The 12526-nt window shown below is 44.9% G+C and overlaps 1 protein-coding gene across 2 annotated transcripts in view; it reads left to right on the top strand.

The window, feature by feature from the left end:
• SLC29A4 (solute carrier family 29 member 4) overlaps nt 1-12526 on the top strand; it is a 39726-nt gene that overhangs the window by 26229 nt on the left and 971 nt on the right. Inside the window, exons 7-11 of one of the 2 annotated variants that reach the window (XM_036738740.1) lie at nt 3036-3053; nt 6213-6223; nt 7924-8005; nt 9402-9589; nt 12443-12526. The exon at nt 12443-12526 is cut by the window's right edge and continues 157 nt beyond it. In XM_036738740.1, the coding sequence (XP_036594635.1) occupies nt 3036-3053; nt 6213-6223; nt 7924-8005; nt 9402-9589; nt 12443-12526 (383 nt within the window). Of the gene's footprint in view, nt 1-3035; nt 3054-6212; nt 6224-7869; nt 8006-9401; nt 9590-12442 lie in introns of both variants that reach the window. The other variant, XM_036738732.1, reaches the window with a different exon arrangement.

Genomic DNA, 12526 nt, shown 5'->3' with positions numbered 1-12526 from the left:
CTGCTCCCCAACACGCACAGCCCCCATAAACTTACACAAGGAGAAATACACAAACACCCCCAGTACACACGTTATTTGTATTACACAAGCTATTCCCTATACACTACTCCCCCTTCCCATAGAGCCTCCCCCAAAACACATGCACATACACACACACATTACTTCCCTTCAAAAAAAATTCTATGTATCACTTGTATGCACACTGCTCACGTACAGAAAGCCCCCTCCCCAGTATTCCAACATTGGCCTCTGAAAATCAGAAGACATCATCGCTGTCCTAGGTTTTGCTGCTGCCCAGCTAACACGGTGGCTTCATGGTTATTTCCTCTCCCTGGTATACTGAAAAGAAATCTAGATTTGGATCGCTTCAAGGATCAGATACAAAGCCCTCTGTTGGGCATCTCAAATCCTCACTCTGCTTACCCAGAATCCTAACTGGCTTGCTGCCGTGGGCCACCCTGGCGAATGCAGGATGCGCTACCCAGTCATTGTGAGGATACAGATCCTCCCTGTGGAAATCCATGTACCTGGAACTCCCCTGAGGTCCTCTGTCAGCTCTGGGTTCCTCCTCCATGAGATCCTTCTTACGGACTCTGACTTCCCACCGCCTCCCTTTCTCTAGTATGCCTAGATTCAGAGTTAAATTATTATTATCATATTAAGTGATTTCCAGTTCCACAACCCATCCATCTAACTGTTTTTTACCCCAGATGAAAATATTCCTAATCGCAGCTGTGTATTTATTAGTTGTGTGACCTTGGGTAAGTAACTTAACCCCTCTATACCTCAGTTTTCTCATTGATAAAATGAAAGAATTAAACTAGGCTTCTCTAAGGTCCTTTCCACTTTAACCTGAAAGTCTCAATTTCCCCATCTGCGCTTCCCTGCCTTAAATCACAGGGATGGTTTGAAATAAAGTCTATGATAACACATACATACTGCTTTAAGGTTTACTCTCTCTGATATGTATGCACACATATGTACATCTAATCTCATTTATATGTATTATCTCATCACAGTATCTATATGTATGTGTGTATATGTATGTATATATAAAATAGAGACCTCATCACAACCTTGTAAGGTTATTATTTTCATTATTATTGCTATGTTATAGGTGAGGAGAATAGAACCCAGTATTACACAGCTAGTAAGTATGAGGCAAGATTCAAACTCAGATCTTCCTGACTTCAAGTACTATGCTCCGTTCATTACGTCAGAAAGACAGAAAGAAAGGTATTATTGGAAACTCGAAATTCACTATTAAATGTCACTAGTTCAGATAGCAATACTTCTTCATATCTGTTCATGATCAGGATATTTTTATCCCCAAAAGAAATCACAGAAGGGAACTCATTGACCCTCCCACCCATACCTGGAAAAAAAAATCCCTTCTGCAACATTCCTGGCAAATAGGTATTCAGCCTTTGCTTGAAGATCTCCAATGAGGAGTAAGCTACCACCTTCCAGAGAAGCATATTCGACTTTTGGACACTCCTACATTTGCTTCTTTGCAGCTAGGTGGTGCAGTAGATAGAACACAGGGCCTGGAGTCAGAAAGACCTGAGTTCAAATCCAGCTTTAGATACTCGCTAGTCATGTGACCCTGGGCAAACCACTTAACCTCTGTTAGCCTCAGTTTCCTCAATTGCAAAATGGAGATAATTATTGCACCTACCTTCCAGGGTTGTTGTAAGGATCAGATGAGATATCTGTAAAGGGCTTAGTGCCCAGCATGCAGTAGGTGCTTAATAAATGCTTGTTTCTTTCCTTTTGAACTTCCAACCCTCGCACCTAGCTTTGTTCTCTGGGACCAAATAAAATAAGTTGGATCCCTCTTCTAGGTGATGTTCCTTCAAAAACTAGGAGACATTACTGTGGGATCATAGATTTCAAGTCGGAAGAGCCCCTTTCCCAGAGTTGACACACTCGTGCAAAACTGACCAAACCACATTAATGTGTAATTGGGAAATGTTTAACAACATGACTAAAAGTACAGTGCAGCCTAGATGATGTTAATTTGTGGTTTTCTTAGTCAATATGCCATGCACTCTATTACTATTTGAGTTTGGCACCATTGCTCTAGTTAACTCCATTTTCTAGAGAAGGTAAGCTATGTCCTCCCAGCCACTAAGTACAAAATCAAGGTTCAAACCCGAGTCCTCTGACCTCAAATCCAGCCTTCTTTCCACTGAACCACGCTGCCCTTTGTCCCCTCTAAATCACTGAACCCGAGATATAGAACTAGAAGGGACCGGAGAGGTAATCTAGTCCAACCCCTCATTTTACAGTTGAGGAAACTGAGTCACATAACTAGTGAATGGCAGAGCCAGGTCCAGGGACTCCAGATCCAACCCATTTTCCCTATTCCCACTTAGCTACCTTCCTCTAGACATGCTTGAGCTGATTAGATTAGATCAGCAGTTCTCAAGCTTTTTCATCTCAGGACCCCTTTCCGCTCTTCAAAATTAGTGAGAATCCTCCCAAAGAGCTTTTGTTTGTGGGAGATCTATCTATTGATATTCATTGCATTAGCAATGAAAATGTGTTAGTGTTATTAGGAAAATAGTTTAGACCTTGTGGACCCCCAGCAAGGGTCGCGAAGACCCCCAGGGTTCCCCAGACCGCACTCAGAATTGCTGGATGAGATGATCTTAATGTTTCATTCAGAACTCTTTTTTAAAGTATTTATTGGGCACTTCTGTGTCCATTCCTGTGATGTTATTATTATTCAGTTGTTTCAGTCATGTCTGCTTCTTCATGACCCCACTTGGGGTTTTCTTGGCAAAGATACTGGAGCGGTTCGCCATTTCCTTCTCCAGCTCATTTTACGGTTGAGGAAACTGAGGCAGGCAGAGTTTAAGTGACTTGCCCAGAGTCACACAGCTCATAAATGTCTGAGGCTGGATTTGAACTCAGGGAGATGAGTCTTCCTGCACTCTATCCACTGCGCGAAGAAGTCTAAGACATGGTCCCTTTCTGGGAACTGATTATTAATGGAAAGATGAAATTATAAATTCATGGGCAATAATTAGTCCTTTGCAAACCAGCAAGTGCTATATACATGTGACTTCTTACTATTATTGGAGATTGATTACAGACAGAACCTAATGAAGCCCCAAAATGTGCAGCGCGGATTGTAACTGCAGGGGTATTTAGAGAAACAAGATGTTGTGGAGGCTGGGCCTTGAGGAATAGGGAAGAGTCAATTTGTTGAACATTTAGTGAAGGGCTACTATGTGCAAAACACATAGTAGGTGTGTGGGTGTACTAGGTGCTGGGACTATAAAGACAAAAATGAAACAGTTCCTTTCCTCCGAGGACTTATATTCTAATGGGAGGAGTGTTCAGTGTGCAAATAGGTTGGGAGGAGCAGAGAGGAGGTTGTTCAAAAACAAGTTATAAAAAGTACCTTCATTATTTTATACATTAAAAAGTATAAATAATAAAATTGTTTTTTGCCTAAGAGACAGTGTGCCATAGTGGATAGAGATAATATTAACAACAACTAACTTACCATGTGCCAAGCATTTTACAAATACTATCTCAAGATCTAGCATTGGTCCTGGGAAGACCTGGGTTCAAATCCTTCCTCCAAACACATACTGACTTTGTGACCCTGGGAAAGTCACTTGGAGTTGAGACAACTGAGACTATAAGTTGCAAAGAAGGTGCTGACCTCTACTGGTAGAGAGAGTTTCCTCTTTGGGGAGTTCTCTACAGCAATGAAATTAGCAGGTCCTATCCATGCACAGCTATCCCTAGTTATCCCTAGGAAGGCCTCAAGGTCATAGGATCATAGGTCGTAAGATAGTTTTAGAACTCCAAGGGAACTCTGAAACCATCTAGTCTAACTCCCTCATTTTGCAGATGAGGAAACTGAGGCACAGAGAGGTTAAATAACTCCTCCTGAGTTACAAAGTCAACAAATCAAAAAGTATTAAGTACCTTCTCTTTGCCAGACACTGTGCTAAGCACTGAGGATTCAAAAAAAAACAAAAGACAGTTTCCACCCCGCCCCTCCCTGGCCAAGGAACTCACTGTCTAATGGGGGAAACAGAATGCAAATAACTATATGCAAACAAGATATATGCAGGATAAACTGGAGGTAGTCACAGAGGGAAAGCAGTAAGATTAAGGGGGCACAGTAAAGGCTTCTTGTAGAAGGTGAGATTTTACCTGGGACTTGAAGGAAGCCAGAGAAGCCAGCAGATGGAGATTAAGAGGGAAACATTCCTTGCATGGGGAAAATGGCCAGAGTTGGGAGATGTCCGCCATGTTTGAGGAAGAGCGAGGAAGCCAATGTTGCTAGAACCTAGAGTATGAGGAGGGGAGTGAAGTGTAAGAAGACTGGAAAGCCAAGGGCTTTAAATGCCAAAAGAGCATTTTCTGTTAGATCCTGGAGGCAATAGGGAGCCACTGGAGTTTATCAAATAGAAGAGTGACCGTGGTCAGGCCAGTTAGGAACGGGCCAGGTTATGAAGGGTTTTAAAAGCATAAACTACGTGGGTGGATAAGCATCAGGCAGGATTTGATCTCAGGTGCTCTGACTCCACAGCCAGTGTTTGTTTTTACTCCACCATACCATACAAGCCCCCAAAGGGGACAGAGTCTAGGCCAAATGCTGGCTATGTCTCTGAAGCCTGGAAATCCCTGGCAATAGCTCTGCCTCCAGACTCGAGTCCTCTTCGAAGCTGAGACTGAGCTTGCCTCCGGTGGCCCCAACCCCAGGGCTCTGTGGATGGGAGGTGACAAAGAGGACCAGTCTGCCCCAGCCTCCTGCCCATCTGGCCTGAGAGGCTTATTTATCAGCTGGCGGACCATGTGAGCGGGTGGGAGATCTCTAACTCGAGGAGGATGTATGAGGGCATCCCCGCCGATGGGCACCGAGGGAACGTTTGCTGGGCTAAGCAGATCGCTCATTTGAAAGCGGGGACTTTGCTCCGGTCCCACCACAGCTGTATCCCAATTAGTCGGATCAGAGGAGGCTGCACAGCTGTTCCTGCTAAGCATGGGATGCCATCTAGTGGTGGCTGGAGGTGATACTCCTGCCTGTCCCTGCTTTGAAAGGCTCGCGGCCGAAAGAGCTTGGATTTTAGAGACTTTAGGGGCTGTTTAGTCCGACCTCCTCATTTTCCAGATGCATTCACTGAGGCCCCAAGAGGATAAGTGACTTTCCAGGGTCATGCAGATTGTATGTGTCTGAGGAAGGACTCGAACCCAGAGCTTCCTGACTGCAGATCCATCCCTCCACCCAGGACACCATGAAACATCCTTTGCCTCCAAAGCCCAGCATCCTTCCCCCTGTACCATGGTGTCCTTTATGGGACCTTTTCTCCTCTCCCCACCAGAGCAATTCCTGTCCTTTCTGCATAGCAGTGTGGGCAAGCGAACAATACCTTTAACCCGAATTCCTGAAATCCAGCATTAGGCGCCTTAGCTCTAGAGCTCAAAGGGACCTCAGAAGCTATTCAGTCCACCACCACCCCATTTTACAGATGAACAAACTGAGGCCCAGAGAAGTTGAGTGACTGGTCCAAGGTCACACAGGTGAGAGAGCCAGGGCTTGAAGCCAGGTCCTCAGACTCCAGAGTCACTACTCTGCTGTGAGGAATTCAATAGGGTGGCATGGGATATTGCAGACAGAGGAAACCACTGCTGTGCCATGCTGCCTCCAGGAGATGCAAAGTTCCATTCAGGCAAGTTGCCTGCCCTTGCAGGGCTCACATTCTAGCAAAGGGATAAGTCACAAATGCTGATAACTTTAATATTATATGATGCAGGATTTTGGATCCTGGCTTTGCTTCTTACTACTTGGGTGACTTTGACCAAGTCATTTCTGGGTCTCAGTTTCTCATTTATGAAAATAAAACTAACTAAACTCTTTAAGGTTTGCAAAACATTTTAGGTTGTCTCATTTGAAAGGGTTGGACTAGGTGACATCTAAGATGTCTTCTGGCTCTGAATCTATGATCTTATGAAGTCAGTCAGTTAACAAACATTCATTAAGCATTTACAATATGCTGAGAACAGCGAATATAAAGAAAGGCAAAAGAAGAAAGATATGAAATGATCACTAGGTGAAATATGAGGGAAAGGTTATTGATCGGGGGACACATCTAAGAAAGCTTTGGAGAGGAGTTAGATTTTAAAAGGTCTGGTAGGAATTCAACAGGGGGATAGGGAACAGAGGAAACATCTCCAACAAGAAGGCGAAGGGTGTGTTTAGGAGGGAGGGACATGTCCAGTTTGGCTTTACAGAAAGGAATAGCCTATGATCAATCTGAAAGAAAACATTGGCATGACTTCCTAAGGCTAATATATCTCCTAGGTCTCAGCAGAGAGGTGGTGGACCACAGGTGCAAAAAGAGGCATGCATGTTCACGCATGGCCAATGTGTGGGTTTGGTTCGCTTGACTGTACAAGGGCAAGTCTTATGGGGGAAGTGTGGAGTCATTAAGAAGTGATATTGATGTAAAAGAAGATTGATAAAACATTTAAAAAGTGTGGGGGGGGGAGAAACAAAATATGTTAATTTTTTTAATTTGGAAAAACAAAAGAGATTGGTACCAGGTTGCAAAGAGCTTTGCATGCCAAGCAGAGGAGTAAGAACTTTACTAAGTTAACTTTTTTCCAATCAATAAATATTTGTTAAATGCTTACTATGTGCCAGGCACCATGTATGCTAAGAACTGGGGATATAAAAAGAGGCAAAAGACAGTCCCTATACTCAAAGAGTGTACAATCTAATGGGGGAGACAACATGTAAACAAATATACACATATTTATATATATATATATATGTATACAAATATACACACACACATATATATGGAGGGGGGGTGAGAGAGAGAGAGAGAGAGAATAAATAGGAAATAATTAATGGAGGGAAGGCGCTGGAATTAAGAGGGGTTGGGGAAGGCTTAATGCAGAAGGTGGGATTTTAGTTGGGCCTTAAAGGAAGCCAGGGACACCAGCGGGCAGACATGAGGAGGGACACTATTACAGAAATAGGGGGCCGTTAAATGAACTTTCCTAAGTTGGGAGGTTCTGATGATTTTTGAGCAGAGAAGTAATATGACCAAATCTCAGGAAACTCTCTCTAGTCACCTGAGCCAGTGGGGATTTTCTCAGTCTAGTCTGAGAAGGTTGTCCTACCTCCTCTGCTCCTTTTCTCCCAATTATAATGAGGGTTTCCAGGAAATTGGTGCCCCACTCTGGGCCTCAGCTCTATCCTCTACAAAATGAGGGGAGAGAGGTAACACTTTTTGACAGAGAGGCAATGGACTTCAGATGCAGAATGACGTATATGCTTTTAGACGTGACCAATTTTGGAAATTTAAAATTTTTTTTTTTCAAAAAGCCTTTGTTTTTTGTTTTGCTTTGTTTTTCCTTTTTATCCAATGCAAGAAGTAGAAAGGTGAGGGAGGATTAGAATAGGGTAACAAAAAAAAAAGAGGAAAGAAAGAAAAGTTCATAGAGACATCTTCTTTTTTGAATAGTAAGAAAAATACAGAAGGAAGTCTAGACAAGCAGCACCTCTTTGAAAGCTACAGGTTAAATGTATTATATCCATTTAAAGAAAAGCAAGATGTACCTAATAGAGATCTGAAATTTCATGTACAATGTTCTTTTCTCTATTCTGCTATGAATATGCAAATGCCCCCATTGTTAAGTGTAGAATATAAATAAAAATCTTTTTTTTTTTAATGATAGGGTTCACCTAGAGGATGTCTAATGTCCCTTCTGGCTCTGATGTTCTAGGATGCAAGGATCTCTTTGAGGGCATGCTGGTGGCCCCTTCCCCCAGGATCATGCTTACCCTGACTCCCTTTTTCCCTTTCTTCCCCATCTCCCCCACCCTTTCAGGAGGATCGGCATCATGGCCCAGGGGGTTCCCCTCAGGGCAGTGTGGGCCATGAGGCTGAGCTGGCTGGCGGTGGGACCTACATGAGATTTGATGTCCCTCTGCCCAAGTTCAAGAGGAGCTGGCCCAACTTCCGAGGTAAGGCAAAGAGTGTCCGTCCCAATTGGGCTGGAGGGTAAGGAATAGAGAGAGAGTTGGGAACAGGAGGAGAGTGGGAGAAGAGACAGAACGGCTCATCATTCTTCCCGTTAGCATCAATGCTGAAGGGCCCTGTCACTGCTTTTCATGGGGCCATCCCAAAAGAGACCCTCCTTTTGTCGCCTTCTTTCTCCCGCCAGATTAGCAAGGCAGTTATTCTTGTCCGGGGCTTAGCAACATCTGCCCCTCCTCACCTCTCACACACATTCATGTGGAGAAGTCGGAGGGGATGGAAGAGACCACATGTCCATGTAGGACGGGGCTGTCCAACCTTAGGTTATCTTAGGGCTGCATTAAAATAAAATAATTATTTGAGGGCCGCACCCAGCATAAAAAATACAGTACACTAATAGAAAGTGGGGGAACGTGGGTCATCAGTACGGCAGGCGAAGGCGCAAAGCACGAAAGCAAACACAAAACAACAAAGTGACAGCACAACAGTATAAAGGTAGGTGCAGACTGACTAGTCTACATCGTACAGATGGAACGCATCCCACAGATGGATTGAAAATTCCGTGAGACATGTTCCATCGGTAATACTACTTAAAAACACCAGAGAAAATTAACACCCATGAGATTATTTATTAGTGATGGAATTAAAAAATCTAACACGCATTCCGTGCAAATTATTATTTTATTTTTTCGTTCATGAAAATTAAAACCCACAGATGGGCCGCATAAAATCGCACTGTGGGCCTCATGCAGCCCGTGGGCCGTATTTTGGATAGCCCTGGTGTAGGAGTTGAAATCATCCTGGGGTTATGTCGGTGTCTCCTTGAATGATGCCTGGACAACTCTACACCATCCTATTCTTAAGTGGTCTTAGCCCTTGCCAACTCAGATGCCACTCCTGAGCCACCAAAGCCCCGTTTTGAGGGATGTATTCCTCCAAAAAGATTCTGAACCAGAGGCACTGTAGACTTGATTTTGCCATTAATTAGCTGTATAACCCTGGGTAAGTGGCTTCACTTTTCAGGACCTTAGTTTCCCTATTTGTAAATGAGAGGGCTGAACCAGATAATCTCCGAGGGCCCTTCTAGGCCTAACTGCTACTAAGTGGGTCCCACAGAGACCAGGCAGCAACCACGGCTTATATCCTCAATTCTGTGGAGTTGATGGAAAGACCACTTGACTTTGAAGGATCCGTTCCTTCTAGAACTGGGTCCAAGTTCTGGCTTAACCACCAAGTGACCCTGTATGAATTTATCTCCTCTTTTGTAAAATGAGAAGTTTGGACTCGGTGGTCTCTGCAGTGCTTTTGGATTCAAATGTTCTGTGAGTCTGTGATAGAGAGGACACGCTGATGATAAGCGCTTTGGGTGTTTCCTCCTACCAGCCATGATGCTGCAACGCTATGTGGTGTCCCGGGTGATCTGGGCCTACATGCTCTCCATAGCAATGTCCTACTTCATCACGCTGTGCCTCTTTCCTGGGCTGGAATCGGAGATCCGCAACTGCACTCTCGGCGAGTGGCTCCCGATCCTCGTTATGGCCATATTCAACCTCTCTGACTTTGTGGGCAAGGTAGGACCCAGGGCCCGGGCAGAGGAAGCACATCAGACTGAGACTGAGCCTAGTGAAAGGGGCCTTATACAAGGAAGCTCCAAATAGGTTGAACTGCCAACTTCTCTGGCCCTCGGTGGCCTTATATACGTTGGTGAAGTAGATGGCCACCTACATATTCTGATTTGACAGATACTGGGAAGACCATCCCATATGAATTATCTCCACATTCCGACCCAAATTTAGGTCTTCCAAGACCTAGAATTCTGCCTTTCCACCCAGGTTTTCAGTTTGCGGGAGACCTGCATTAAAACACAAATGCCTTGGGAGAGGTAAGTTCGTCACCTTATTGTAGATTGGCATGCCAACTGGGCATAGGATAGGATCCCAGAAGCACCAATGCCCTTTCTTCCTTCCCCCACTACTCCTGCAGTAATACCCCATCTTTCAGACCTCCCTCTACCTCTTCCCTAGCAATACTTCATCCCTCTTCTGCCCCATCTCTTCAAGGCCCTATTTTTTCTTAGGTGAAGCATAAGTTATGAGCTAACCAGATAAACTAACTATATTATCCCTCTCAGATAACATAAAGCCATACGCTGGTTAGACTAGCCTCCTCCTCTCCCATCATGAGGGCAGGGACATATAATGCATGTGTCTGCATAAGGCTTTTAGGAATGTCATGTACTTGATGGTATGTGCACAATGAGGATCGTCTTTCTTTCCTTCTCAGTGGATGGGGGAGGGGATTGGAGGGAGGGAAAGAAGCTAGAACCAGAAATTTAAATTTAAAAAAAATCAATGTCATGTTCCGAGACAAGTTAGTGGGAGAGATATTGGGAGGAAGAACAAGTGGCAGCCCTCAGTATGCCATTACTGAGAGCCAGGATAGTTCAGAGGAAAACTACTGACCTTGAACTGGGTAAACCTGAACTCAGATCTTGCTTCTACTGGGGGCTTTTGGGTGGGTCACCTACTGCTCTAACTCCTCAATTTCCTCAGCTGAAAAAAAAATGAGGATAATATTGCAGAGCCTGCCTGACTCCCAGGGCTCTATAAGAATCACAAGTAAAGAGAAGGGAGTTTGTCCATAATAGGTTACTGTTCTTGGGTCCCTTTCTGTGATTGATCTAAATCCTGATTTCAAGGGGCAGCCAGGTGGCACAGTGAGTAGAGCACCGGCCCTGGAGTCAGGAGGACCCGGGTTCAAATTCGGCCTCAGACACTTGACACACTTACTAGCTGTGTGACCTTGGGGAAGTCACTTAACCCCAATTGCCCTGCCTTCCCCCTCCAAAACAACCAACCAACCAACCAAAAAAATCCCTAAATCTTGACTTTGGTTGACCAGTAATAAGCTAAAGAATCTTGTTCTATTTGGCTCTAAGACTCTAGTCCTCATAAGCCAAGGGAGTGGGACTCGAAGCTGGACATGAATAGACTCCAGTTTTCCATAGGAGAGTAATTCGACAATTTGCAGCATCGTCCTAGAACCTAGTCAGGGGTGGGAAACCTGTGGCCTCGAGGCCATACATGGCCTTCTCTTCCTTGGATGCAACCTTTTGACTGAGTCTGGGTTTTACAGAACAAATCCTTTTACTAACGGGATTTGTTCTGTGAAGTTTGGATTCAGTCAAAAGGCTGCACTTGAGGACCTAGAGGGCCACATGTGACCTTGAGGCCACAGGTAGGTCCTTCCACTTTATGTTCTAGAGCTCAGATGCCCAGCACTGAAGCATCTGCCTCTCTGAAGCAGCCCTACCCTGGACGAAGGCATGGTGCAGTCCAATCCGGTATTTGAGGCTTGGAATCAGAGGTCCTGGGTTCAAATCCTGGGTTCAAATCAATTCAAATGGCCACTGTGTGACCTTGGGCAAGTCACTTCACTTTGGGGGCCTCAGTTTCCCTACTATAAAATAAGGGGTTGGACTAAATAACCTCAAAGGTCCCTTCCAGCTCTAAGCCCCTGGTCCTTTGACTATTCAGTGGACACCCCACAGATCATCCTGACCACACTCTCTTCAGTCCACCCTTCACAACGCTGCCATTCTAATCTTCCTTCTGCGTTGCTATTGTTAGTCGTGTCCAACTCTTCATGACCCCATTTTGGGGTTTTCTTGGCAGAAATACTGGAGTGGTTTGCCATTTCCTTCTCCAGCTCATTTTACAGATAAGGAAACTGAGGCAAACAGTGACTTGCCCAGGGTCACACAGCTAGTAAGTGCCTGAAGCTGGATTTGAACTCAAAAAGATGAGTCTTCCTGACTCCAGGCCAGGCACTGTATCTACTATGCCACCTAGCTGCCCCATGAAGGGCATTACCTTTGCTGAAACATAGGCTTAGAGGGTTACCCAGAGAATGAGAAGTCAAGTGCGGCCCAGAGCCACACAGTTAATATGTGTCACAGTTGGGATCTGAACGCAGGTCTTCCTAGCTTCAGGATTAACTCTAGCCCCTAAATCTAGTCTCTCTTGGGAGAGAGATGCTTTCAATATTTTCCTGCTTAATTGTTATCATTTCTTTCTCTGGAATGCCCTCTTGCTCCTCCCAACCTATTTGTATCTTGCACAGTCTCTCAAGTTTTCCTGGCTTCAAGGTGGGCTCCCTAACCATTAGGCAACACGGCCTGTCTTCTTCAGTATTCTGTATAATAGTTATTTATGTTTTTGTCTTATTCCCCCTACTAGACCCTAAGCAACCTGAGGACAGGGATAGTGTCTTATCTGAACTTTGTATCTTCCCTGAGTGCCTAGCAGAGTGCCCTGTACATGGTTACTTGTACATGTTTGCTGACTTGCATTGTTCTGCCTGCTGGCACCCTGGCCGGGCACCACATCCACTGTGGCTGCCATGCTTCTGGCTTTCTCTTACAGATCTTGGCAGCCCTGCCCTATGACTGGCGAGGGACCCACCTCCTCATCTACTCCTGCCTCCGAGTCGTCTTCATCCCCCTCTTC

The sequence above is a fragment of the Trichosurus vulpecula genome, chromosome 1 (genome assembly GCF_011100635.1).
Source record: "Trichosurus vulpecula isolate mTriVul1 chromosome 1, mTriVul1.pri, whole genome shotgun sequence".
Taxonomy (NCBI): Eukaryota; Metazoa; Chordata; class Mammalia; order Diprotodontia; family Phalangeridae; genus Trichosurus; species Trichosurus vulpecula.
This window is presented reverse-complemented; position numbering and strand designations above follow the sequence as displayed.